The sequence below is a fragment of the Lagopus leucura genome, unplaced genomic scaffold, assembly GCF_019238085.1.
Source record: "Lagopus leucura isolate 7727_CA_CO unplaced genomic scaffold, USGS_WTPT01 Super-Scaffold_73, whole genome shotgun sequence".
Lineage (NCBI taxonomy): Eukaryota > Metazoa > Chordata > Aves > Galliformes > Phasianidae > Lagopus > Lagopus leucura.
In genome coordinates, this window is record NW_024962252.1 from 45,367,629 (window position 1) to 45,394,303 (window position 26,675).

The 26,675-nt window shown below is 38.0% G+C and overlaps 1 protein-coding gene across 4 annotated transcripts in view; it reads right to left on the bottom strand.

The window, feature by feature from the left end:
• The window catches only part of PTPRK (protein tyrosine phosphatase receptor type K), a 350,623-nt gene that overhangs the window by 301,122 nt on the left and 22,826 nt on the right, over positions 1-26,675 (bottom strand). For all 4 annotated transcript variants that reach the window (XM_042875740.1, XM_042875725.1, XM_042875733.1 and 1 more), the window contains exon 2: positions 5,966-6,088. In XM_042875740.1, the coding sequence (XP_042731674.1) occupies positions 5,966-6,088 (123 nt within the window). The remainder of the gene's footprint in view (positions 1-5,965; positions 6,089-26,675) is intronic.

Sequence of the window (26,675 nt, forward strand, 5' to 3'; positions counted from 1 at the left end):
AATCAAAAATTCTTACTAGCTCCACATGCAGATCCAAGCTTTTAAAATTTATCACATATGTAATGACTCAAATAAGCTCTCACTGACCAAACTTCAAACCACTGGCTTCCCAAATTGCCTTTGTCAATACATGGATCAATAAAGAAACACCCTTGTGCATAGTTTCTCTTGTCTACTACCTTTATACTGGCAATGCAATCCATACATCTGCAAAACCTTAAAGTCAGTAGTCAGCTACTCGTTGCACTGGTAAACTTTGCTAGTTTGTCCGCTAAAACTGGGAGACCTGGAAAGCATTCTGTCTGATTGAACTTGCAAAATAGTGTTAATTAATGTTCCCAGGAAAAGCAGGGGATTGCTGGCAGGGAGTGGACCCCGTGTTCCATACATAACTGAAAAGCAGTCTTCTTTCAAAAGCCTCAGAGCACCCAGCTTTCATCAAGCACTACTTCCCAATTCACATTTGTTATACCGCACACATACATAAAAACATGATTTAAATTTATTCGTGGGTTGGTGGTTTCATTTCTATAGGAGAAAAACCCAAGTTAAAATGAAGTAAAAGGCCAAAAGTATCATCTATATTATATGACCTACACATTAAAGCTTTCCTTCCTGAGCCACGTTCATACAAAAAAAATCTGTATTATAACAAATTTCATGACCTTCTGGCTTTTCTCTCTCATTTACACACATCATGAACATGCTGGTCCCTGCACAGAAATTTATTTTGGGTCATGCGGGTGACATAAAAGCTATTTCAGTTCTGCAGAAGACAGAACTTCAGTGGCACACAGCTAACCTTCCAGATCACAACTAATATCTCAGCTCTAATTCAGACAGGAAAATTAAAGTTGCATGCAAATCTAAGCGTGTAATTTTTGTATTTCTTTCAGGCACCCCAGAGGTTTATCTAACCTTCGTGTCCATGCACACCACCAGCTTACATACCTCCTTCATCAGCTACACCAGAGCAGCAACTTTTCTTTTTTTTTTTTTTTTTTTTTTTTTAACATCCACACATCAAACTGGATCAATAAACTGATAAATGCCAAATTCTTTTTTTCCCCCAAAGTTATTATTTTAAATCCATACTTGTTCCCTGACCCAATTTGCTGCACAAGCACATGCATGTCAGAGCAACTTGGAGTATACAGCAACATGAGAATGCATCTGGGAATGACAGGATATGGAAACGAGCAGCCACAGACATTCTGCCTAAAATCCATGCAAAAGCAATTACCATGAAAGTGTGGTTTAAGACTACTTGTCAACACACTTGTCATTCACATTGCCCTTCATAGCCTATGGTCTCCATTCTGAGTTAACCAAGCAGTCTTCCACTAGGGAGCCCAAAACATCAGCCTAAGCCTGAATCCACAATGTTTTATTGTTCAGGACTGGGCTTTTATTTATTTATTTTCCAAAGAACACATAATTTAGTTTTATTCTTTAAAGCTGGGCAACATGCAAGGTCATAAGTCATTTCTGCAAAGTGAGAATTAATTCCTTTGATATTATTCACTGTAAAGAAATGTTTCATTTGTGAAACGATTTAATACTGAAGCACATCTTCAGAGATGTAATCTGTTTTCCTTTAGTCACGCTAGACAACAACTGCAACCAGGGACCTTCCCCACTACTATTAATGTACTTACTGTGGATTTATAGAAGAATGACTCACAAAATTACTATATATCCAATCCAGGCACATTATCTATCTGTCTGAAAGATCAGAAACAAAACGTCCATCTCAGGACATTGCTATTGTCAGCTATAATTTAGGCATTCTTCAAACTGCATTTGTATCCAGGAGGGTAATAGCCCTTACATTTAAAAAGACCTTCATTAAATGGTTCCCCATCATGCAGGCCATTACAGGCTCTCATGCGCTGGTCCTGCATAGCCTCAGAGTAATTCTGCTTTTAACAGGCAAACCAAACAAGGTAAATGAACTATCACCTCTAAGGGTAGAAACATCTGTAAATATGTTATTAACACAGATAAAACCACCCTCTCACAAACCTCCAGTGACATAAGAACATGCAATTATTTATATTTTCTTCTACAAAATGAAGTTATCCTCACATAATGAATAGTCCCTTAATAAAAATGGGAAAAAATCCATATCCAAAATTGGATTTCATCTTAATAGCATTCTCTAATTTCTATCTTGTCCTGTACAATGTATAAAATTCATAAATCTGAAAACACAGGCCTGCTCGAAAGGACTCATTACAACATACAGAATGTGTCTGTCTCCCTAAGAGGTTCAAAGACAATTAGCTAGGTACTTCAACTTCATTTTCATCACTGCATCTACAAAAATACAACACTCAGACACCAATCTCACCTCACACAAAACACAAGTTTCATGTTGTGGAACCATTTCTACAAAAGGAACAACTAAATAGACTTGGTTTATTCAACCCAGGAAAAATGATGTTGGAGAAGAGCATACGCTTTACAGTAAAAGCATTAAAGAGCAAAAAAAAACCAACTACAATGGAATGGCATGGGGAAGGAGATTAGAAATCACCTTGTCTCACTTCCTATTAAGTATAAGACACTAACATACATCAAACAGAAACAGCATGTAAAACAATTAAAAAGAGATTATTCTTCTCATAATCTGTAGCAAACAGTGGCACTGCTATAGGAGTCCTCTGTAAGCTGTATAGGAGACCACTGAGATTAAAGCAAAGGCAAGAAGGGAAAAACATTAACTCATTGAGAACATTAGGATCAGAGAGTTTCTGTTTGAGAAAATTCCTTAATGCAAAGCAGTGGGAAACAGAGAGAACATGCTGAGGACTTATCACACACTTGTCCTTCTTCTATAGCCTTCTTTAGTTAACTACTAACAGGCTCCCTCAAAACCAGCCAATCTTTGGCTTAATCCAGCACAGTCACTTTTATATCATACACATTTTATATCACGGACAACAGGAGTTTTCCAAGGTTTTAGCAGGTAATCCAAAGGTTTTTAGCATGTAAGCAGCAGTTCTAACAATTTAGAAGTTGTTCTTTGAAGCTGTACACAACCACCTGCTCTACACATTCATTTTATTTCTAAATTAATCATCATATACTGCACTTTTCCCATAACAGAAGTCAAGTGGCTTTTTCCTTCACTGATAATTTGGGAAATGCAATGTAGATCATTACAAAAAAATAATAATAATCTGAAGCTGCATTAATTACTCAGACATAATTACACTTGTCTTGCCAATAATGATTACTATGCTTTCCATTATGAAATGCTTTCACACTTTCAAAGTCTTCCAAAACACACGCAATTAGATTTGAAATTTTCTACTTATCCTTCTCCAAAGCAAAATACTGAGTTAAACCTTTCCCTGAAAATCAAAAGAAATAGAATAAAATTCAATCCCCAAACTCTCCCACTTGCCATTTAAAAACTGAAAAAGAAACAAAGCAAAGAAAAAAAGAGAAAAAAAGGGCAGGTTAAAGTAAGACATTTTGAAGCTACTGAAAACTAAAAATTGACATTTAAAAATCAAATATAATGTTTTACAACTGTAATGATTCTGAGTCAACCTGACACTATTACAACAGCACTCCTTGTGACACAAAGGAATACATATTTCTCCTGCTAAAGATAAGGTTTCCCAAGAAATCTAGGAGACAAGGACTCCACACAGGACAAAGAATGACCATGAAGAGGACTTCAGCATGGGTATTAAGGAGCTTCGTGACCATCAGAAGGATTACACAACTTAGAGATGTAGGGACAACAGTCCCTACCTGAACACCTCTGTTTCTTCACTGCTCTGAGAAACTCTTCTCCATTCTCAGATAAAACAGGAAAAGAGTGGGCTTACTCTGGTCCCTAGGAGATTCCTGGTTTTACTAAAAGATTGAAAAGAAAAAAAAAAGAAAAAAAAGAAAAGAAAAGAAATATATATATTTTGCAGAAGTCAAAGCAGCAGCAGTTTGATTTTACCTGTACCATCATTACTGTATCATTCTGTACTTGGACAACTGTTTAATGAGTGGTGTTTCCTAACCTACAGTTTCAATAGTAATCAGGTAAGTGGCAAGGTCAGCCATGCTAAAAAACAAAACAAAAACCAGAAACACCTGCGTGGAAAATTATTACATGCGGTTATTTCCCTTCTGTGTTTCCTAACCTCCTGCTGCTCCACTTTCCGCAAGCCCAACAAAGGAACTCAACACATTTTAGAATTGTGCTACCTTCTTAGACTTAATGTAAAACTGAAGATTGTCTAGGCAATGTGCTATTCCAAACAAAAATTAACTTCAGTATAGGGACACAGCATAACTCTTCTGAAGACTGAATCAGATGAGACATAATCAGACACAATCAGATGAGATTCACTTGCAGTCTGGATCTCAACTACAAAGCATTAAAATTTTTAAACAGTTGATCCAAAAAGGGTTGAATTTTAATAAAAATCAGAGCCTCTTCTGTATCTGTTTTGGATCAGTTCCAAAACATCCCATTGTTCTGTTGTTGTTTTTTTTTTTAAATCAAGTAGCCACAATTTCACATACAGTTGTAAAAGAAACCTTCCTCCAGAAGAATCTGCATGCTGCATTCATAGGAAACGGTTCTGTAGCAGAACTAAACAGAAATCAGTTGCCAAATTCAGAGTGCACTGTGTCACTTCACTCTGAAGCCTGTCTAAAGATGACAGGTATGGTGTTTGAGAAATGCAAGAAAAGCTATCTTGTCATTTAGATTCATTCAAAATAAAATTCCTCAAATTGCTGTTCTTCCCATACAGAATGTACCTGAAGTCTGAGAATACCAGATTTATATTTTTTTACAAAACACACTGCAATTAAAATACCCACATCATCTTAACAGAGTGCATAGACTGAAAGATATAAACTTGAAAGTGACTAGTTTCTCCCTTCTTAAGGGAGATATTATTTTGAATTTCTTAATACAGGAGTAACAGCATCAGGAACAATGATGCTTCAGGGCTGAAGTTAACACCAACCTGGACCATCAAACAGTCCATTAATTATAGAATGGAGCTTGATTAATACATTAACCTCTTACGTAACATGTGGGTCATGGTAACAGGCACTATGTCAGAGACTTCACAGTAGGGGAAATCCAGATATTTAGCAGTTAAAAAGCAAAATTATATTCACTAACATCTATTAATAAGCCAAAATAATACATTAAATGAAGGAAAGAAATGATTAAGTGGTTAAGTCGTGCCTGTGTGGCAACATCTCCCACTCCTCCTTCACACATACCCCACTTCACAAAAGAGACAAATAAAATAGTCATGACCTTTCTTCCTCCTCTGCATGATTAATTACTTAATGTACTATTAATTGGAAAATGTAGCTGAATTTCAAATGCTTTCATTTTCTCAGCATATCATGCTATCAGGGAAGCATCGATTAAGTTGTTCATCAAAGGTGAGCAGGCAAGGTCATGTAGGCTGTACCTCTTCAGTTATTCATTGCCTGTCCTAAATAGTAATTAACAACAGCAATATTTCCATAAATCAAAGCTTTTCTGGTTACCTTCAGATGATGATCAGATTGGGGGGAACAGAGAGGGCAGAATGAGATTTTGCATTTATTCTTTTTTTTTTTTCCACCATTTGTTCTACTACATGCCTGAATTATTCAATCAATATGCTAGCTGTCATTTAAGACAAATTTCACTGCGAGTCAACTGGAATTCCATGCAGAACAAAAAAAAAAAAAGTTTTCACTTCCTTTCTCCCTTTGCTATGTCCCCAACATTCCCACTTTAAAAAGGGAATTTCATCTAAGAAAGCCTCTCAATTTCTCAGATTTATTGCCATATCAGTTATTTCTGTTTTATCTTATTACTACCAGGAACAAATTTAAAGTGGAGATCACAGAGCACAGCCTTAAGGTCATATTCAGTGAAATCCGATGTTTTTAAATGCAGAAGTCTATTCTATCAAGTACCCATGTGATTTCTCACCTTGAGGCATCTCAGGTGGCAAATAGTGAGGCTCTTGAGCACTGACATGTACCCAGTCGAAGTCATCATACAAATCCTGATGGTAATCACAGGGCCCTGGACCATCATCGAAGGTACATCCCCCTAGGGAAAAAAAACGTTGTTAGTTATAAATGCTATACTTATTTAAAAGTAGAGATCCTCCAAGATTTTTGCTGAGGCATTAGCCTTGGGTGCATAACTAAGGAGCCCACACATCTAGTAGCACAACTCTCAAAGTTGTCTGCACATAGCTAAAATCCGCAAGCAGCTCATCCATCAACGTTCCTCTCTTTGTAAGACATCTCTGCTTCATGCAGACTATTTTCCCCAAGATCATCTCCCATCACAACAGGAAATCACAAGCTGAGCCCAAGTGAAAAAGGCTCAGTGTCCTCGGGACAGAGAGCAACAGGCTGTTCAGACCAGGGCAAAAACAAAGCAACACATTAAGCTAGAAAAGTAACAGTTCAAGTCAACAACCTTGATGGACTGAAAGCATAAACAGTCCAAACACCAACTACGAGTAAATAAATGCTGTGCTCAAAACAACAGCAGTCAGCACAATTAAAGTTACCTAGAAATGAAATAACTACTGCAGAATACATTTGGTAATATTGTTTTATTAAATCAATCCAGTATAACAGAATGCAAATTAAAGGCACTTTTTCAGTGCCTTTACAACACCAATCTGGGAGGGAGCGTTGAGTGAAGAAGGGCACACAGAGGGACCTGGATCGATAGGCCAAGATAAACCACATGAGTCTCAATAGGGCCAAGTGTCTGGTCCTGCCTATTGGTCACAACAACCCCAGGCAACCCTACAGGCTTGGGGAGGACTGGGTGGATGGAGAGGGACCTTGGTACTGATGGACAGATGGCTGAACATGAGCCAGCAGTGTGCCCAGGTGGCCAAGAAGGCCAATGGCATCCTGGCTTGTAACAGGAATGGTATGGTGAGCAGGACTAGGGAAGTCATCCTGCCCCTGTACTTGACAGTGGCGAGGCGTCACCTCGAGTACTGTGCTCAGTTTTGGGCACTTCAGAAAGAACATTGAAGTGCTGGACCAGGTCCAAAGAAGGGCAACAAGGCTTGTGAAGGGCTTAAAGAGTATGCCAAATGAGGAACAACTGAAGGAACTGGGGTTGTTCAGTCTGGGGAAGAGGAGGCTGAGAGGAGACCGTATTGCTTTCTTCCAATACCTGAAAGGTGCTTACAGTGAGAGCGGGGTTGGTCTCTTCTCACTGGTGACAGGACAAGGGGAAATGGCCTCAACTTGCACCAGAGGTGGTTTAGGCTGGATATCAGGAAAAACTTCTTTACAGAAAAGGGTTGTTAAGCACTGGAATAGGCTCCCCAAGGAGGTGGTTGAGTCACCATCCCTGCATGTATTTAAAAACCATTCAGATGTAGTGCTCAGGGACACGACTTAACAGTGGGTTGTTAGGGTAGAATGGTTAGATTATGGTTGGACTTGATGATCTTTAAGGTCTTTTTCAAATTGAGCTGTTCTATGATTCTATAATTCAGAGTTACACTAACAACAAGTATGAAAACTCTACAACTGAAATTATGAGGAATGACTGAAGGAAGTCATATAAGGAAGTTATGAGGACAAGTGACAGGAAGAAAGCAGGAGAGAAGGAATACAAAGGGTGAAGAAGGGAAAAAACCCAAAACTTATGTAACACAGTAACATCCATTCTATCTCAATCCGTAAGTTTTTTCTTACTGCATTCTTCACTGAGAGCAATTAAGCGGAGTGGGAAAAAGAAGAAAATGTGAGGATAAGAGGAAGAGATCAACATTTAAGACAAAAGAAACAAAGGAATCAAAAAAATACAGTTGAAGAAAAAGTGGAGTGTAAACACCAAAAAAAAAATGTACATCTGTCAGGCATACAACTTTGAAGCATCTGTTATTCCCATTCACAGTAAGCAGTCCTTGAGCATGCTATTTCTGCTCAGAAAAACCAGGAGAGATTGAAACAGTGAAAGAGAAAAGAGACATTTATCTTTATTTCGCCAGTATTTTGAAATCCAGGAAGAGTTATTTAAGAACTCAAGGGATAAGCATCTGGAAATCAGAGAAGAAATTTCATGCATCCTCTCTTCCCTATGCTCAGTAGTTGGTTATATCAATCCCATTAACAGCTACTGTTACAACAAAATTTGCTCCTTCTGGCTTAAGCCAGAAGATACACCTTAAGAATAACAGAGTATTTCTCATTTCATAGCTCATTTGACTTCAAAGCAAAATATGGACAAATACCATAGCTCTCAAGAGCAAACAATAAAACATTATGGTAAATACCAGTTTCACAGTAAGATGAGGCACCTGCACTCCTGGTAAATGCTTTCAGCCCACACTACAGCCCAGAAGAAAACATGATGCAGATGGGAAATGGGGAGGATGACAATTAGGAGCTATAGTCATTGCTGCCTTCTGTACAACACACCAACAGCCTGGAACAAGGACTGGCCAGAAAACAAGGAGAGGAGAACTGGGCACGCATTTCATCAAATTGAGGTTAAAATATTTTTACCTAATCACGAGGGAGTATTTAACTTTCATATGAGAGGCACACAGTTTGCAAAATCAAAGTGATCATCTCAGGGGACTTGCATTATACTAAATTTCATCAACAAATCCTGATCATGTTCCAAAATGAGATTATATTTCATCTTCACTGAGAGTGAATTTCAATTCCCACTGTTCTGAAATTCATTCAGAACGTGTCATATATTCAAAGTGACAAAACAGCCTAAGGTTTAGCTAATTCTACTCCTCCCTCTAAAATCACCGAGGACACCTCTTTGCACGCTTGTTAACCAATGTACTGGTTGCTTGAGGACACCATGAGGGCAAAGAAATCCCCATGTCGTAGAAAAATTTCTGCTAATACCTTGCATCATGAAACCTTACAGCTTAAAGTTCATCTCCATTACTTTCTCAACTGTTACACCGTGACAACACAAGCACGGCAACAACAAAAATCGAACCCGCGTGTCACTTTCCATACTTGGTTGATTACTACATCAGTGTCACCGTCACTGCCAAGTGCAAAAGGAGAAATATTTATGCAGAGTAACATTTATGTCTTTAAAAGTTCCAACTCCAATGCCCTATTATCACCAAGAGACTTTTCTAATTAACATCTGTTATGATAAAGCCAGAAAGATTTAGAATATAAATCTTGTTCTTTGATTTAACTTACAATACAGTGCTATGATCACTCTACAGCAAAAAAAAAAAAAAAATAAAAAAAAAAAAAAAAAAAAAAGTATGTTTCCTTTGGCATTTAATTGATAAATGAATAGTAGTTTCCCTTAAAGGGAAGTTATCACTGTCTGCCACCCCAGCACCAAAATGACATATGGCTTTGAAGCACATGCCTGCAGGGCACCCATTACCCTTTTTAATGGTTTAAGTGCCGTCAGTATATAAATTTAAACTACCAATGAATCTTGGAGACTCATTTGGAAGATGAATGTTCTTAATTGCTCATCTTTGTGCCCACTATTAATTTTAGTTATCAGGACTCTGATTAGCAATAACAATGAGCCTGTTTTTAGGCAGCAAGCAATGAGAAGCTCTCATGTGCAGCATACCACTGCTACACCAACAAAACAAGTGTTCATTTATTGCACACACACACCAACAAAGTTTATCAAGATGGATTATTGACCAGCTGCAAAATGCACCCTGTATAACAACTGCCTAAACCAGTGGCTTTCCCTCGTGGGGGTTCATCTCCTCCTCTTACCAACATCTTCACCCACCTACAAATGCCAAGTAAAAGCCACTGCTGTAGCTATTTATTCAGCATAACACAGCAAGGCATTTTAAACATTTGCACATTATTTCTTATTACTTAAATCACTTTCAGATCTCTTCTGTCTTAACTGCCCATTGCCTGCTATTTGAGCAACCCTAGATATTAAGCAATAAAGTACATGGAACATGTTGCAGGGAAAACACAAGGAGAAGAAACGATGGGTGGATGAAACCTGTAGTAATAATATACTCTGTTCACAACATATGTTTAAAATCTATCTTTAACCACTCAAAACTTAAAACCACATCTGAAATACTCCATAAACCAGGATTTCTTAGGACCCTAATTCACCTCTTGAGCCACTATTCACAATAATGTACCAGCACTTTTCATACCACAAAGCAGACCAACTTGATGAACGTTCAGTACCTTCCAATGAGGATCAGCAGCTGAAATCAAATACACACCAATATCTACTGCTCAACGTTCTGCAGTCTGCTGATATTCTCCCAGTGACAAGCTAGAAATCTTCAGCTCAGACAACTGCAAATTCTCCTAAAACTCAATAAAAAGTTACTGCACTACCAACCACTTTCCAGTTACATATCACCACCACCTTCTTTTAGCTGCAGCTGACATAGCTGTAATTTATCTCCAACACTACCCTGCTACTGAAACGTGTGCATACCTATCAGCACACGCAGCATGCTGCAAACATTGATTTGTGTACCCCTGCTCAATATCCCACCAGGAAGTACACAGCACTGACATTCAAACACCCTTGGAGCTTGCAGTGCCTAAACCCAGATTTGCTTTACATTTCTAACGCCATGCTGAAGGAAAAGGCAGCACTGGATTCAAAGCAGTACAAATCATTGGTCCTATCTCAACAGCTTGGCATGAGCTTAGGGACTGGCATGAAAGCAGGTAGCAGCTCCTCCTGTAAACAGTGCTGCTATTAGCTGTGGGCATGGTCCAGAAAGGCCAGATAGGCTTTCTGAGGGGCACCTGCAGCCTATGCCCCAGAGAAGCAGAGGCCATGACCTGCTGCACCTCCAGTCACAGCAGTGGCATCAACAATGAATTCAGCATAAAGAAAATGAAGCAGTCCAGCAGAGACACAGTCAACAGCACTGATGGAACTAGAACCATGGAAAACAGAAGAAATTTTAAATCTGGGTGGGTATATTGTTAAACTCGGATCTACAGATGAGAAAACTATAAAACTATGTCATTATGTTATGTTAACTTAATTTCTTAAGTTTTTGAGGAGGTAGCTGTGAAACTTTTACATTCCACAGAGGCAAAGCAAGCCAACAATTCACCATTCCCATCACTTTTTCCTCTAACCTTCACTATGTCATGAACTTCAAGTTAAACACACCTAGAACTCTCACACTTTCCTTGCCAACATCCTTCAGAAACAGAAGTGATAAATCATGCCAGACAGGAATAAAAATTTCCTGACCGCATGCCTGTTTTCATTTATAAAAGATAACGAATCTTTAATGGTCATTATAGGAAAAAAAAAAAAAGATATGAATATCTCATGCTAAATTCTAGAAGAAGTAAAGCTCCACTAAATAACAAGGTCATTAAGATTAACCTAAATTTAGTCTTAAAATCCCTAAGATTAACTTAAACTTAAATAAGTCATATTATTCAGCTTTAAACATTGTCTTTAAAATATTTAAAGATACTTGAATTTAAAGACAAATTTAAAACATTTTTATGTATTATTGAAATATTTCTTTTGAAGCGATCGTCAGTGCTGGCACTGCTCCAATTCTGATTTCTCCTATACCTTTTCATATTAGCCCAGAAAAGAGGAGTCAAATCATTTATTTCCTCACCAGGTTATTAAAAAAAGAAAGAAAAAAAAAAAAAAAGAACTTGCTACAGACTAAGACAAGAATGTGTTAGTAACTCCCATAAATAAATGGATCTCCGGTACAACTCTCCTGTGGCCTTCCAAGTCACCAGGTGATGTCAGAAAAGTGATTCAGACTTTGAAATAATTGTCTTTAACAAAAGAGGTGTTGTCACTACAGTCCTGAGAGGTCATGTAACTTCTATTGCTTAGAACAGAAACAGTCAGTTGCACATGACCTGTACATCAAAATTCCAAGAAATTTAATGTATCTATAAAAGTTATTAGACACCACTATAAGATTACTATAGTGGAGATCTAATGAATTCTGGATGAACAAAACTATTCCCACATACCACCTTAAAATTATGTATGCCAGTTTTCATATTTAATAAGGCATTAACAACTCCAGTACCCTTCAAAATATATTCAGGATAGCCATACAAATATAAATATATACATATACATATATATTTATATATATCTCCATCCAAAATGTTCAAGTTATATGAACTGATAAGACTAGCTGATGAAGAATAGCAATATTTACTGGCCATACTTCATATCTTTAAAAAAAAAAAAAAAAAAAAAAAAAAAGACCTTTAAGAACTGGGAGTAGGAGGAGGGAGTGTATGTCTGTCTGTATGTAGTCTTAACATTTCTAATCCAACAAAGAATATATTCCTTTGTCTTAAGTCATCCCACTTAGAGAATTTTATTTCTTTTTTTAAAGATATATTATATATAACAACGGGAACTTTGAAGCCTCATACAGTAACAGTATTGAAGCACCAGAAGTCTCAAGTACATGCTTGCTAAACCTGGCACTACGTTTCAAAAACTATTCATAAGGCGATGAAAGACAACTGTACCTTCTAGTTGTGGCACTAAGATAAAGAGATGGGAAATCAGTGTACCTGATTTGGTTTCTAAAGCTAGCAGATTTTTATTTTTTACGTTTTGCTTTTTTTTAAATTAGTGTTCACTACCTATCAGCATTACAAAGGATTTGTTCTGCCACTGAATGACATGTATAGAACGGCAGCTGAAAGAACCCAAGTTTACAGTTTACTGGTGAGATCTGTTAATGCATGTGACTATTTCTGGCATTATGCAAAATCCACTAGTAACATCTAAAATGTCACATTCCTAAGTTTTAAAGGACTAGTTATAATGCCAGAAGTTCATCTGCCAAGCAGTCCCATCAAAACCAAGCAGATGACTAAAAGAAAACTATAAAAAAATACAGTATGAAACAATAGCAGTACCACAGGCACACAATGAGATTTTCTCATCATGGCTTTTGCTTTACGTGTGGACCTGCTACCAATAGCTTGAGACTCATGTATGACGGTGTCATACCAGGAATGAAATACTATTTCCTCATACAAATGACTAGTTGGAACAAAAAATGCTCCTTTTATTCAATAGCATGCTTTTATTTTTCTCTACCACCTGCTGTAAAAGCATAACGACTAGCTCTGAACCTATTGAAGTAGATAGCTCCATGGTAAGGACTCGGTAGAAAATTATGTTTATCCAGCATGTCAGATAAAAGTCCTGTAAAAATTTAATTTTTTGCTCACATTGATTGGCGAATTCAGTGCTTGAGGAGAAAAGAGGCACTGCAACAGGTCACTCGTCAGTTATGTATACGGGAGCAGACATTGCTTTTAAAAAAAAAATTCACCTATCTACCTGGGTTTCTATCATGGTATACCTCAACACACTGAAAGTTATCATATTCTCAAGGCAATACCTTACTGCTATTACAAATGTTCTAAAGCACGCCAAATGCTGAGTATTCATATATCTGTTCGGAATATACTAGAAATTACTATTAAGCAATGTGAGAATAAGCATTAAGAACTTATGTTTAAATGTTCACGCTCAGCATTACCTACTGAAACACAGCTGAAATAACCCTAATTAACCTATGGCATCTAAAAATATAAAATGTCAGGTAAGTTATTTAATTTAAAAAAATACAGTGAAAACAGTAGCTCTTGAAAATGAGAAGTTCTCCTTCACTACAGAATGAAGTCAGACCAAGTGCTCACAGTATTTATCTTCTCTGAGACAGTATCTTATTTCATTACACAAAACATGACTGATTACATTTAAGAGCAATAACAACCCAGGAAACTCAATTATCCACAAACACCTTTTACGATTTTCTAGCTTTGTTTCTATTACCGGTATGTTTTAATCACCCTCTTAATTTGAACATGGAACTCCAGGTCTCATCTGGAAGCACTAGTGGAAAAACAAATGCAAATAGCTTAACAGGAAATATGCTCAATTATTCCCAGCTAGAGTTATTTTATTTTCATCGCTAGACTTTTTTTGTAACAACAGTCTAAGTAATCTAAAATATCACTGCAATATTTCAGAAAATTAATAAAATCACTACATTATACGAATCACCCTGATACTAAAAACTAGCCCTACCCTCCACAGCCATAAAGTAGCACCATAACAAATAAAAGCAAACCAATAAACCTAAAGAGGTCCCACCTATACTTTTTTCCATTTTAAATCTGCCTTTTATATTCCTTATTAGTAACATGTTCCAGCTGATTTTAGAAACAAAAAGATAGGAATTTGAAAAATATTAGGTACAACTAATATCGTATGCAGATATCCTTTCCTACCACCTTCAGGAAACGGCTTCACTGTTAATCGCAACATTTATTCTAACCTCAAATTCTAGGAGAGCATGAAGACTTTCAGTTAGATGCGGCCTACATGACCATGCCATTTATTAGATACATTCTATTAAATTATTCCCCGCTATACCAAGTCTGGAAAAGCTATCTTCACTTCCAATTTTAAAAGATACAACACAGAATCTGCAGGAAATTTTTCCATTCTTTACCAGCAGTGAATACAATGGAAAAAAAGGAAAGAAGCAAAAAGTGGAAGATCATTGTCTATTACAAAATGTTTCAGTTTCTAAGTCAGGCAAAACCTAATCTGAACAACAGTGCCTTTAAATTTCTTCCTGTTCTCTAGGGAAGAGAAGCTTTTTCTTGCAGCCTGGAAGGCCAACTATGGTCTGGGCTTTATTAAAAAAGGGGTGGCAATCAGGGAGAGGGGGGTAATTGTCCCCCTCTACTCAGCTCTTGTGAGGCCCCAGCTGAAGTACTGCATCCAAGCCTGGGGCCCCCTGTACAGGAAGGATGTGGAGCTCTTGAAGTGGGTCCAGAGGAGGGCCACTAAGATGATCAGAGGGCTGGAGCACCTCTCCAAGTGAGGAAAGGTTGATGGAACTGGGCTTGTTTAGCTTGGAGAAGAGAAGGCTCCAGGGAGATCTCACTGAGACCTTACAATACTTAAAGGGAGTGTGTAAACAGGCGAGGGAACTGCTGTTTACATGGGTGGATAGTGATAAGACAAGGGAGAATGGTTTTAAACTGAGACAGGGGAAGTTTAGGTTAGATATAAGGAGGAATTTTTTTCACACAGAGGGTGGTGTGAAAACACCACTGGAACAGGTTGCCCAAGGAGGTTGTGGATGCTCCATCCCTGGAGGCATTTAAAGCCTCTGGGCAGCCTGGTCTAGTGGCTGGTGACCCCACCCATGGCAGGGGGGTTGAAACTAGATGGTCACTGTGGTCCTTTTCAACCAGGCCATTCTATGATTCTATTAATCTATTCTTTACTGTAGAGGCAACAACACAGCTAGCTGTGGAGAAATAGTGTTGTTTGTTTCTTATGATTCTTTCAACTTTATCTGGTATAAGCAAGGCAATAGAGAGCAAATATATCTACATCTAGAGATTATTTAAGTGATTTCAGGTATTTCTAAAACTATTAAGAGATTTTAATGGTTTCATGAAATTATTAAAAGATCTTCATTAATACAGAAGCGTTAACATCCACAAAACACCAAAGATGTTTGGTATTTCTGCTCAGAGGCTACAAGCTTTAGTATTCCCCTTGTGCACTGAACAGACTTCTGACCAATTGCACTGGTGACAAGGAGTTACACCATTTGAATACAAATGACTGGGGACAGGGTGAGGGAAAATCATGTCATATTTTCATGACTCCACCAATAATCATAAAAATGCCAGTAAGTAAACTGCATGACTTCAAAGACAATTGAGAGCTCCAAATAAAAACTTTGACTTTTTATGGACATATGATATTACGATGCTACTTCTGAAAATAACACCTTTTCTCAAAGCACTGCTAGTGCTTATTTATAGAAAATCCTATGTAGATATCACAGTCACTGGCATTTCTCCTAAGTGTTCTCACAATTTGCTGCTAAAAGTGAATGGATAAGAATGCGATTAAACTCAGTAGGAGTGCTGAATGAAGACAGCCTAACATTCATTACGTTAAATCACAAAGTTTTCTATAGATTCAGAGCACTAAGCTATTTTGTAGCCTGCTCTCCAAGATAAAAAGCTGAAAGGAGGAAGGAAAAAGTTTACAGCTAAACTTTTAAACTCTGCTAAACACGTTAGCAATTCAACCAAAAAAAGCAGGCCTAATATGAACATCTGTTACTCTATTAAAACATTGACAGGTTAATCATAAAATAAGGTGATAAAGGAAAAATAGGTTAATTAAAATTTGCACTAAAATCATCTATCTTGATCAAGTACAGGTATCAAAATTTTGCTCAAGAGATGATAACACGAGTTTACAGGTGGCAGTAGGAGCAACCATTTCAAAATAAAAAGGAGACTTATATAAGGACAATGTAAAGTGTCAGAAACTACAAGCGCACCATTGCAGAAGCCAGACAAACAAATGAGGAAATGAGGGAAGAACACATAAATTAAGCAAACTGAACTATAAAAGGGTTGGTCTCAAGAATCAGAAGGACAAAGAGCTCATAAGTAATGCAGCCAGCATGAAAGTCGAGGACTTTCTACAAGGAGGTGAGAATTAGGTGAAGCAATTACAAAAATTGCTCTCTGTTACTGCCATTACAGATGATGGGGAAATAGAAAGCCCAGTAACAGGACAATAAACTCCTGAGTAAAAAGAAAATGAGGATGGGGTGACTGGTGTGGAAAAATTAAAAAGAACACATGTGAGGTGTGAAGATGCGATAGGACAGAGCAAAGAACTGAGGTGGAAAATGGTGACAATTAATAGATACTACTAAGAAACTCAATTTATTCTCTGAGAGTTCAGGAGACGTAGTATTTTTAATAAAATTGAAGACTTCCGATTTGATAAGATTGTGAGTAAAATTGTAAGTGGTCATGCAAAAAGGAAGATCAAATTAAATGTAAGAAAATGGAAAAAGGTTTGATATTGAAAATAACATAAGCTGTTACAAAAGGTCATTTCTGAAGCCACTGAAGGAGCTGAGACCACGAAGCTTGAGAGACGATTGAAGAATTCAGACACAGTATAAATTTGGAGTCATGGGAGGAAAGAATAATAAGAATCTCTCTGAGAAGACCTTTGAAGATATGACATGAATATACAAGACAAATTATACTAGCAATGAATCAGAAGTCAGGAAAATTAGTGAGAGGGGTAAAGTGTGATATTAAGATCCAATGCATTTTCTAGCACAATGGCACCGCTAAACTAAAAAATCAAATATTTCTTATGTTACAAATGCCTGTCAACAGACCCTGTAGAGACCTCTTGGGTACACTGCTTGTTACTGACTTCCAGCTGGAACAGCTTTTTGGAGCTGCCCATCATCTGAGTGGAAAAGGTTTTCAAGATTAGTTGTCCCATCACCTTCGCAGAAATCAAGGTGAGGCTAAACAGCTGATACTTTCCTCAAACTTGCTACTTGCCCAACCTAATGTTGCTTAAAAATATAATTTCCTCTTACGTTACTCTCAGTAATACTTCATGTTTTTGCTGACAGCAAGATGAACCTCTGAGCAGCCTTACTAGTTTTAACATATTTTACTCAATCACAAAGGCCAATACAGTATATAGCCCACTACACTACCATGCTTAAACATAGTCTATAAATTATATCATATCATATCATAGAATGATCTGGGTTGAAAAGGCCACAATGATCATCTAATTTCAACCCTCCTGCTACGTGCAGGGTTGCCAACCCCTAGACTAGGCTGCCCAGAGCCACATCCAGCCTGGCCTTGAATGCCTCTAGGCATGGAGCATCTACAACTTTCTTGGGTAACCTATTCCAGTGTCACCACCCTCTCTGTGTGAAAAACTTCCTCCTAATATCTAACCTAAGTCTCCCACCTCCATTTAAAACCATTCCCCCATGTCCTATCACTACCCACCCAAGTACCAGAGAAAAATCCAACCAAAGTACCAGAGAAAAAAAATGAGATAAAACCCACAATCATACAAAAACTTTTCATATTAAATCAGCTGAGAGAAGTAAAAACACAGAAATAGAGATTTGTCTTTATCTTCTACCCTTCCTCTTTAGCCTCACAAATCTAAGTCATTCTTCAAAGGCACACTACACAATAAAATGAATGTGAAATTAATGATTCATTTCATAAGCTTTTCATTGTATTAGTTATTTCATTCTGCAAAGTAACATTTATCAAAATATTTCACAGACAATCGGGATAATATCTGAGGTAGATTTGATTAGTAAAGAGTCCTCTGGCAGCAGAACTAGAGAACACAAAATGGATGCTAACAACTTTCTTCCTTCACATTGAGTCAGAATTTGTAGACAAATCACTTCCTAATGCTGTAGACTGACTTAAATAGTTACATGCAGAGTTTGTAATAACATCTCTCTCTTCACTCAACATCATTACAATTAGTCTTCAACAAGACCTCTGACTATTTTGGGCAAAGCTGACCAGTACGCTATCAAACTTAATTCATGCAATAAAAATTATACTCTCCAGAAAAACTGCAATATGCTCGAAAAGCTCTAGCAAGAAATCACTATTAGAGGGTAGAAATTTTACAATCAGAAGCGTATATCTACTGCAATTTAGCCAAAGAGGAAGTTATTCTATGACTCCTCATGAACTTTATTGCAAGGATTTGAAACTCGTATTTTTTCATCTCCAAATCTGCACCATAGTTTCAACAGAAATAAGTTCTACAAGAATGCTTAAATGGATTATAGTATTAGTAAAGTAGGCTCAAATTGTATTTAATCCCTCCTCCTCTTAAATGCAGAAATATTCTCACTAGGGTAAATTTGTGGAACAGCATATAGGTTAAGTCCAAAGGTTAGATGAATCCTGTACTAGACTGTGTAATGAAGTTGTAGCGTTTTTGAACCTATCATCTGTCCACATCAGAAAGCCAAAAGCATTACAGAAGAATGAACACAGAAACATGATCAATACAATCCTATAATTTCAGCACAAGTAAAAATGTCTCCACTGTAAGTATTGAATACAAGTCTAGAACAAAAACATTGGCTTGTCTTTGTAAGCACTGCTAGGCTACCAAACACAGGCTCTGAGCAGACAACTACTATTCAGTCTTTTACAGATGAATTAGATATTTTCAAGAAAATATCAGTTTGATTCTAAATAGCAGGTAAGAAGTAATTAGAAAAGTCTTCAGAATGTTTCTTTCCACCATTGTAACTGCCACAGAGCTGCCTCATTCAGAAATTACCTCTTGCTCTGTTCCCGTAAACTCCTGAAGATTACAGCACAAATGAATAAGGCTTAGATAACAACCAATAATGGCAAAGTTTAAAGTAGTATAAGGGAAGAACGTCATGCAAGAAGACAACACTACAAAGTAATAGAATCACAACACAAACAAGCAGTAAAGGATTCATCTGTAGTCGTGTCTTGTATACACACTGTTATATGAAATCTAGTATCTGAAGATGTCTGCTGGTCATTTCCTATTGCTCTATCCTGCCACAAGCAATCATCAATAGGCTCTGATGCTGGGCAGCATATACGGGCCTCTGCAAGAAAACAGCTGCAGTACAGTTCTGAGAAAGGGTTCACTATGTAGATGTAGACCCAGTGTGACAAAATAAAGTTAAAAGGCACACATGTGGTACTTTCCTCAGCAACTGTTATCATATCTGTATATTTACAGGCCACTAGCTATTCTTTCCTACTTGAGAACTTGGTAACTGAAGCTGCAATCATAGAACTAATTAAACTCTGGAAAGGATGCTACATTTTATGCCGTCCATATGATTCGCTCTTCAGAGTACTGAAATATATTCTTTACTCCAAGTGTCCATTTACAATAATGGGAAGGAGGAAGGGAGAGCAGGGGGAGGTCTTAAAGCTAGCTCTTCTTACTACTTTCTCTTTTTCACACAGAAACACAGAATGGGCCAGGGTTGGAAGGGACCTCAAGGATCATGAATATCTAACCGCCCTGCCACATGCAGGGCCACCAACCTCCACATTTAATACTAGACGAGGGCCCCATCCAACCTGGCCTTGAACACTCCAGGGACAGGGCATCCACAGCCTCACTGGACAGCCTGTTCCAGCACCTCACCACTCTCTCTATAAACAACTCCACCCTGACATCCAACCTAAATCTTCCCTCCCTCAACTTAAAACCATTTCCCCTTGTCCTGCTGTTATCTACCTTTTCAAAGAGTGGATTCCCCTCCTGTTTGTAGGCTCCCTTTAGGCACTGAAAGGCTGCAATGAGGTCACGCCACAGCCTTCTTTTCTCCAGGCCGATCAAGCCCAGTTCCCTCAGCCTGTCTTTGTAGGGGAGGTGCTCCAGCCCCCCCGATCATCTTCATGGCTCTCCCCTGGACCTCTCCAACAACTCTCTGTTTTTCTTGTACTCAGGGCTCCAAACTTGGACACAGTACTCCAGATGGGACCTCACAAGAGCCTGCTGGACAAGGCACTTAAACATCCAACAAGAATTTGTAGAAATATTACACACCTATTATTTTGCATCTTTTCTGTCACTCTTTGCTAGTGTAGTCATAAAAACATGTACATCACAAAATATCCACTTCTTAGTACGTCACTAGCTAAAATGAGGCAGTTTGGTAGCGAATGGAAAGAGATGCAGCTACCTTCTAAAAAAGTAACAGATGACCGAGTTAAAATTTCTAATACATGTCATCTGACAATGAAATCTTTGTAGAAGGAGAAAATATCTGAATAATTTTTTAAACCTCATAGAATAAATGTAAATAATTTCAGTGTGTGTCCTGCAGCCTGCATTACATGTCAATGGATATATTAAAAGCAAATAAATGAAATCTCTCCACAAAAAATATATGTTCCTTTGATGATTTTTTGAATTTTTCAATACTATAACATAAATAAGGCTAAAATTTGGCTCTGCACTACCAAGATATCATTTAAAGTTAAAGTACAGGTCATAACGCTGAGCTATACAGTCAGAAAAAAATATTTCATGAAGAGCACAACGCAAGAAATGCATAAAAATGTTTAATATAAAAATCAATATTTAATAACCAACACATAATCCAGATGCAATGAATAAAGTAACAAGCACAACAAAAATGTTCTGGTTTTAAACTGCAATACTGCAGTCCCACGGGAATCTATATAATTTGTCATTAAAAAAAAAAACACAACCCAGCCTTAAGGTGTTACCAACATCTTCCCCCCCCGCCCCCCTTCTCCTCCCAAAAAGCAGGAAGCAATAGAAAAAAGTGTTTTGTTTTACCACCACAGTAGGTCAATCACATTCCCATAAGGAACAAGAAGCATCAGATTTAGACTACTGAAATTGCTGGGTTAAATTGAAACAGAAATTTGTATCACCCATTGGCACTGTGAGATTCTGTCCCCTTTTGATTCCCACAGTTCTGAAGATTTGCATACACTTCAAAAGGACAAAGATGGACTCCAGGTCTTCTCATTTGCAGCTTTCTTTGGGTATACTCTTTTACAAAGCATCTGCAAACATTTTCTCTATGCAGCTGACTCCAACATGCCCCTGACCCAAAGCTTTCTCCTGCCTAAACAATATCTCAGGCTGTTTTCCTGACAATCTCTAGCTATCATGAACAGCACAACATAGTTACAGCAGCCCTTTTGCTCCTTTCCTCCCACCTTGAACTCAGGTCAGCACCTCTCCTCTCAAGTGTTATAGACACTACCATCCATCATTCACATCTGCATTTGAGCCTCTTCCTATGTACTCTCGAGCTATGCCTCATTTTTGAAAGGTAACTAAAACACTTCTCCAGACACTTTCTCTGTAACTCTTCCAGCTTTCATCTCCCCTTAACCCAATCACTTCAGCATCTCCTCTATATCCTTGACAAATACATCTTCTCCCACTCTTATCGATTCACAGTACTGCTGAAGACTCTTTAAGCCTGTCACTTTGGCTGTATTCCACTTTCACTTCTTCTCTCCATTTTAACAGAAAGAAACTTAATTTTGTAGCCATTCACTGTTTATGCCCACTTATAGAAAGCCAGTCAATTCATCTAACAGCAACTGCAAAGAAATTATTCCCATTTTTTTAATTGAATTTATTTTTTCCCTGTTTTAAGCCATTAAAAAAAAAAAAAAAAAAAAAAAAAAAAAAAAAAAAAAAAAAAAAAATGAGGTGCCAAAAAAAGGAAATGACACAAACCTGTTGTTAGGACTGAGAAATAAGGCAGATGCACATAGAGGGAGGCCAGAGCGCACCAAGTGTTGAGTATGGGCAACAAACCACGCACCTGGCTAGGTTTCCTGCTTACAGTTACAACAGGTCTCCAATTCACAGAGTCTCACTTTGCTGAGTTGCCAACATTGTTCCCTTTAGTTCAGATTGTCTGATCTGGCAAAATTGAGCATAGAAGCAGAGTCACAGAACAATTCGAGTTGGAAGGGACCTTAAAAATCATCCAGCTCCAACCCCCTGCCATGGGCAGGGTTGCCACCCACTAGACCAGGCTGCGCAAAGCCCCATCCAACCTGGCTTTGAACATCTCCATGGATGGGGCATCCACAGCTTCTCTGGGCAACCTATGCCAGTGTCTCACCACCTTCTGAGTACTACCAAATAACAACGTCACTGCTCTTAAAAGAGAGATTTTAAGCAACTACAGCTGCACTGATACTGTCTCTGGGATTGAGTCAATCTCAATGCTGGTAAAGCCAAACCAAAAGCCAACAGCATTATTCAACAGTCTTGCACTGCTTCCATCTCCTACCAGTTTCGGTGCAAACAGTACCAAACAACAGCACGCTTGCCAACACACACTTTTCACTATGTGGAGTTAAAAAATAAAAATAAAAATAAAAAAAACTGTCAGTACTTTTTAGTATGAGACAACTTCTCACAATGTTTACATGTGTCAAATGCTCACATATAAGATTTCAGGAAAGGGACAATTCAATAGCAATCAGTCAGTTTGTCTTTAGACAGCAAACGGGATCTTCTGCCTAGCTGTGCACGTAGCACCCATGCACCATTACACCTGTGCACTGTTCTTTACACAGTCAGTTTCACAGAAAACACTCCTGATCTTCCAGTCCAATTTAATTTCCCCTACAGTCACTTAGCTAACACAGCATTATATATGCAAGCTCTGAAAGATGTTTTACAACTGTTTTGAAGACTATTCACAGTCATAGAATGGCTTAAGTTGGAAGGGACTTGAAATCCCACCCAGGCCATGGGCAGGGCTGCCACCCCCCAGCTCAGGCTGTCCAGGGTCCCAGCCAACCCAGCCTTGAGAGCCACAAGTGATGGGGCACCCACAGCTTCTCTGGGCTGCCTGAGCCAGCATCTCACTCCACTCTGAGTAAAGAATCTCTTCCTAACATCTAATCTAGATCTCCCCTCTTTTACTTTAAATCATTCCCCCTCGTTCTATCATTACAATCTGTACATAGAATCAGTTCCTCTTTTGCTTATAAGCTTTCTTCAGTAACACAGTAGTTTTAGATACATCTCCAAATGTACAGCAAACCAGGAAGAAACGTGTTCACTGTGGGGCAAGGGAAATTTAAACCATACCAACACTGTTTTTGCCATCAGCCCAACCTTTTGCTTGTCCACAGACCTCTCAAAGGTAAATAAGCACCATTTGGTGACAAAAAAAATCACCCTTAAGTCAAGATAAAAATCATTTATATTTTGCAGAACTAAATCACTGCTCAGAATTGCTGCAAGGCACTCTAAAAATCAATCTCATGGGCTAGTCAACAAGATAGAGCTGGCTTTGTACTGAACGTCTCAGTTGGACATCCCACCTCACAGTGGAGAATCCAGATGATCGATGCTGGGTTGTTCTATTTAGAAGGTATGCTGAGTCTACTAAAAAGGCTATCTAGAATAACCCCAAGCAATTTGTTTCCACTGCTTAATGCCCCTGCAACTAGCCACTCTTTTCATCGTCTATAGAAACAGTTGTAATAAACAAACCAGAAGAGTCCACATGAATGTTAATGCTTCAAAGATTCAAAGCTTTTATCAATGTTACCCTTAACTTGCAGTACGCTTATCTATGATGATGACACCTGCCTAGGTACATAATCTTAATCCTTTTCTTATCCTGAGGGAAGCAAGAGTTACAAGTCAGCAGCTACGGCAGACACTGCAGTTGGCATACTTTCCACCTCTATGTCACGGAGTTGACCAGATCAATCTATGTCCGTGACAGGGGCGACAGGCCTCTGCCCTCCCCCCCCACCCCAGTCCCACAAAAATGGGAAGGAAGGAAGGGAGGAAAAGAGCAGCGGCAACAATCTATGGAGGAAAACTTATTTTACTATAATATCGGAATACAAAATAACACAATATATACAATGTAGTTGAAATTGAGATTAATAAATCAGACAAGATGAGAGAGAGAGTTCCCGGGACCGATTCAAACCTGAAAAGCTTGGAACGGCTAGGAAAGCACCCTCCAGCACCCACTGCAAGGCAGCAAGAGAGCGCTCCCCCCACCCAGAAGGGTCAGATCCCATGACTGCTGTAATGTACAGGGATAGGTACTTGGAATTGGGGCAGTGACACTTTAATGCCCCGTACACTACATGATGTTTTGATGTGGAATACTGAAACCCAAAATAAAAAAAAACAAACAAAAAACGTAGAACCATGACACTCTAGTAATGCTTTTGTGATTCGGTAGCAGAGCATTTCCAAAAAAAAAAAAAAAAAGAGCTCCACCAAAACAATCCACATCTGTTCCCTCTCAGCATCACTCTCAGTAGATCTCTGACTTTCCATGACCATCTGACACAATTGGATGCAAACCCCTCCCTGCAAACCCAAAAACATGATAATAGTCTACACACCAGCAATATTGGGTCTGCTCAGGGATAACTCATTCCCTGGACATCTGCTCTTAAGCACTGCGACTCCACAGTCTGAATATCATGTATCACTCTGGACCCACCTACCCTACACGCAGTTAGCTGTCACGCAACTCCACACTACTGTGAGCATCATTTCAGACTACAGATGGCAACTCTACTCCAGCCTCCATTGCTGAGTCATACTGCTCTGCCATTTGTTCACTTTGAATACATATTTGCAAAAATAGCTGCAAAGATTGAAAGCTCATCTGACTTATTGTACCCAGATCTGTTTTGGTATCAAACCTCACATTTTTCTCACCAACAGCTTTGTCATGTTGCAGTTTGTCAGAGATAACTCGCTAGAAGAAATGATGTGACATGCTTGAAGAGAATTAAAATAGCGCTCAGCAACCAGGTTCTTCTCTACCTCAAGATGTCCCTCAACCATTTATGTGATCATCAGATTTGCCCTAGCTGCAGGGAGGAACTGCTGGTCCCAGCTGGATTCCAACCGTAAAGAAAAGCTGGCACATCTGCATGCAATTCCAGCAAGCAGCCAGCCTCCCAATAGACAGGCTTCAAACCAGAGGCCAGGAGCAAGAAATTTAATTTCCAGAATTGCTACAAGTTGGTTTCAGCAATAGCAGTAATGAAATTTGAAACTTACTTACCAGAAATATTTTGCTACCCTCTCCTAGTCCATGTACTTAAATTAATTCAATACTACTGTATTTAAAGCATTAATCAGGAAAATATAAAATTCCATAAGAAAAAAAATTGCTAGAAATATAAAAAGCATGTGTATGTTAATAAATTAAGGGAACAAAAAAAAAAAAAAAAAAAAAAAAAAAAGAAAAAAAGGAAGAGAAAAAAAAACCACAAAATATTTTTGGTTTTTTTGCATTTTATTGTTTTGGAAAAAAAAAAAAAAAAAAACACAATCCATTATCACACTTCGTAAACAAAACGTTAAGAAAGACAAAAATTTCCAAGACAAGTGACTATCACACTACAGTTATGCAATTAATAATACTAAAAAACAATGAGAATCTTAACTAACACCCAAACAACAAAGACAACTGCTGAAAGTTAGGATCTCTAATCCTCAAAAATGGTAGGAATAGCAATACTAAGATACAGTGGGTTTTAGAAAAAAAGAGATTAAAAATTAAAAGTGTTGGGCAATCCCTGTCTTCATTATATTTGGACGTAGCACAGAGGAAATACAGACTTTTATATTAACTCTACATCACCAAAACCAAATCATACTTCATAAAAATATTGAAAGACAATTAGAAACAGTTAACATAATTAAAAAAAAAAAAAAAAAAATCAGGAGAAGCTATGTACTTTTTTACTGAGATCAAATAGTTTTGATTTGAAGAATTAATGCCACTGTGATGAGGGTTCAAATTTCTGGGTTTAGTTTAGTTTTGCCCTCAGGAACAACTGGACATCTTTATCCCTTCATACAGTCATTTACTTAGCTGGTTTTAGGTCTAACAGAACACAAACTCACAATTCCAATTTAAGAAAGTAAGCACAGGAGGATGTAATTTGAGTTTTAAATTACACAGCTGTAAATGAATTAGGATTATGTTTATTCAATCAACATTTTCAGGTCACCTTTAAATCTCCTGCTACTGATTCATATGCTAGACTAATTGCTTTGGTTGCATCTTTCTTTCCTCTGAAGAGATAATTTATATTTGCAACTGTAGACCCTGAAGAGTAGAAGACGGAAGGACTGACTTGTTTTTTCATTTAAAGTCTCAAAATGGTATTCAGCAGACTAATACTGTTCTGATTTTCAGGAAAAAAAATATTTATCTTTTTTCTATTCAACCCACAAGTTGCAGTTTAAAAAGTTA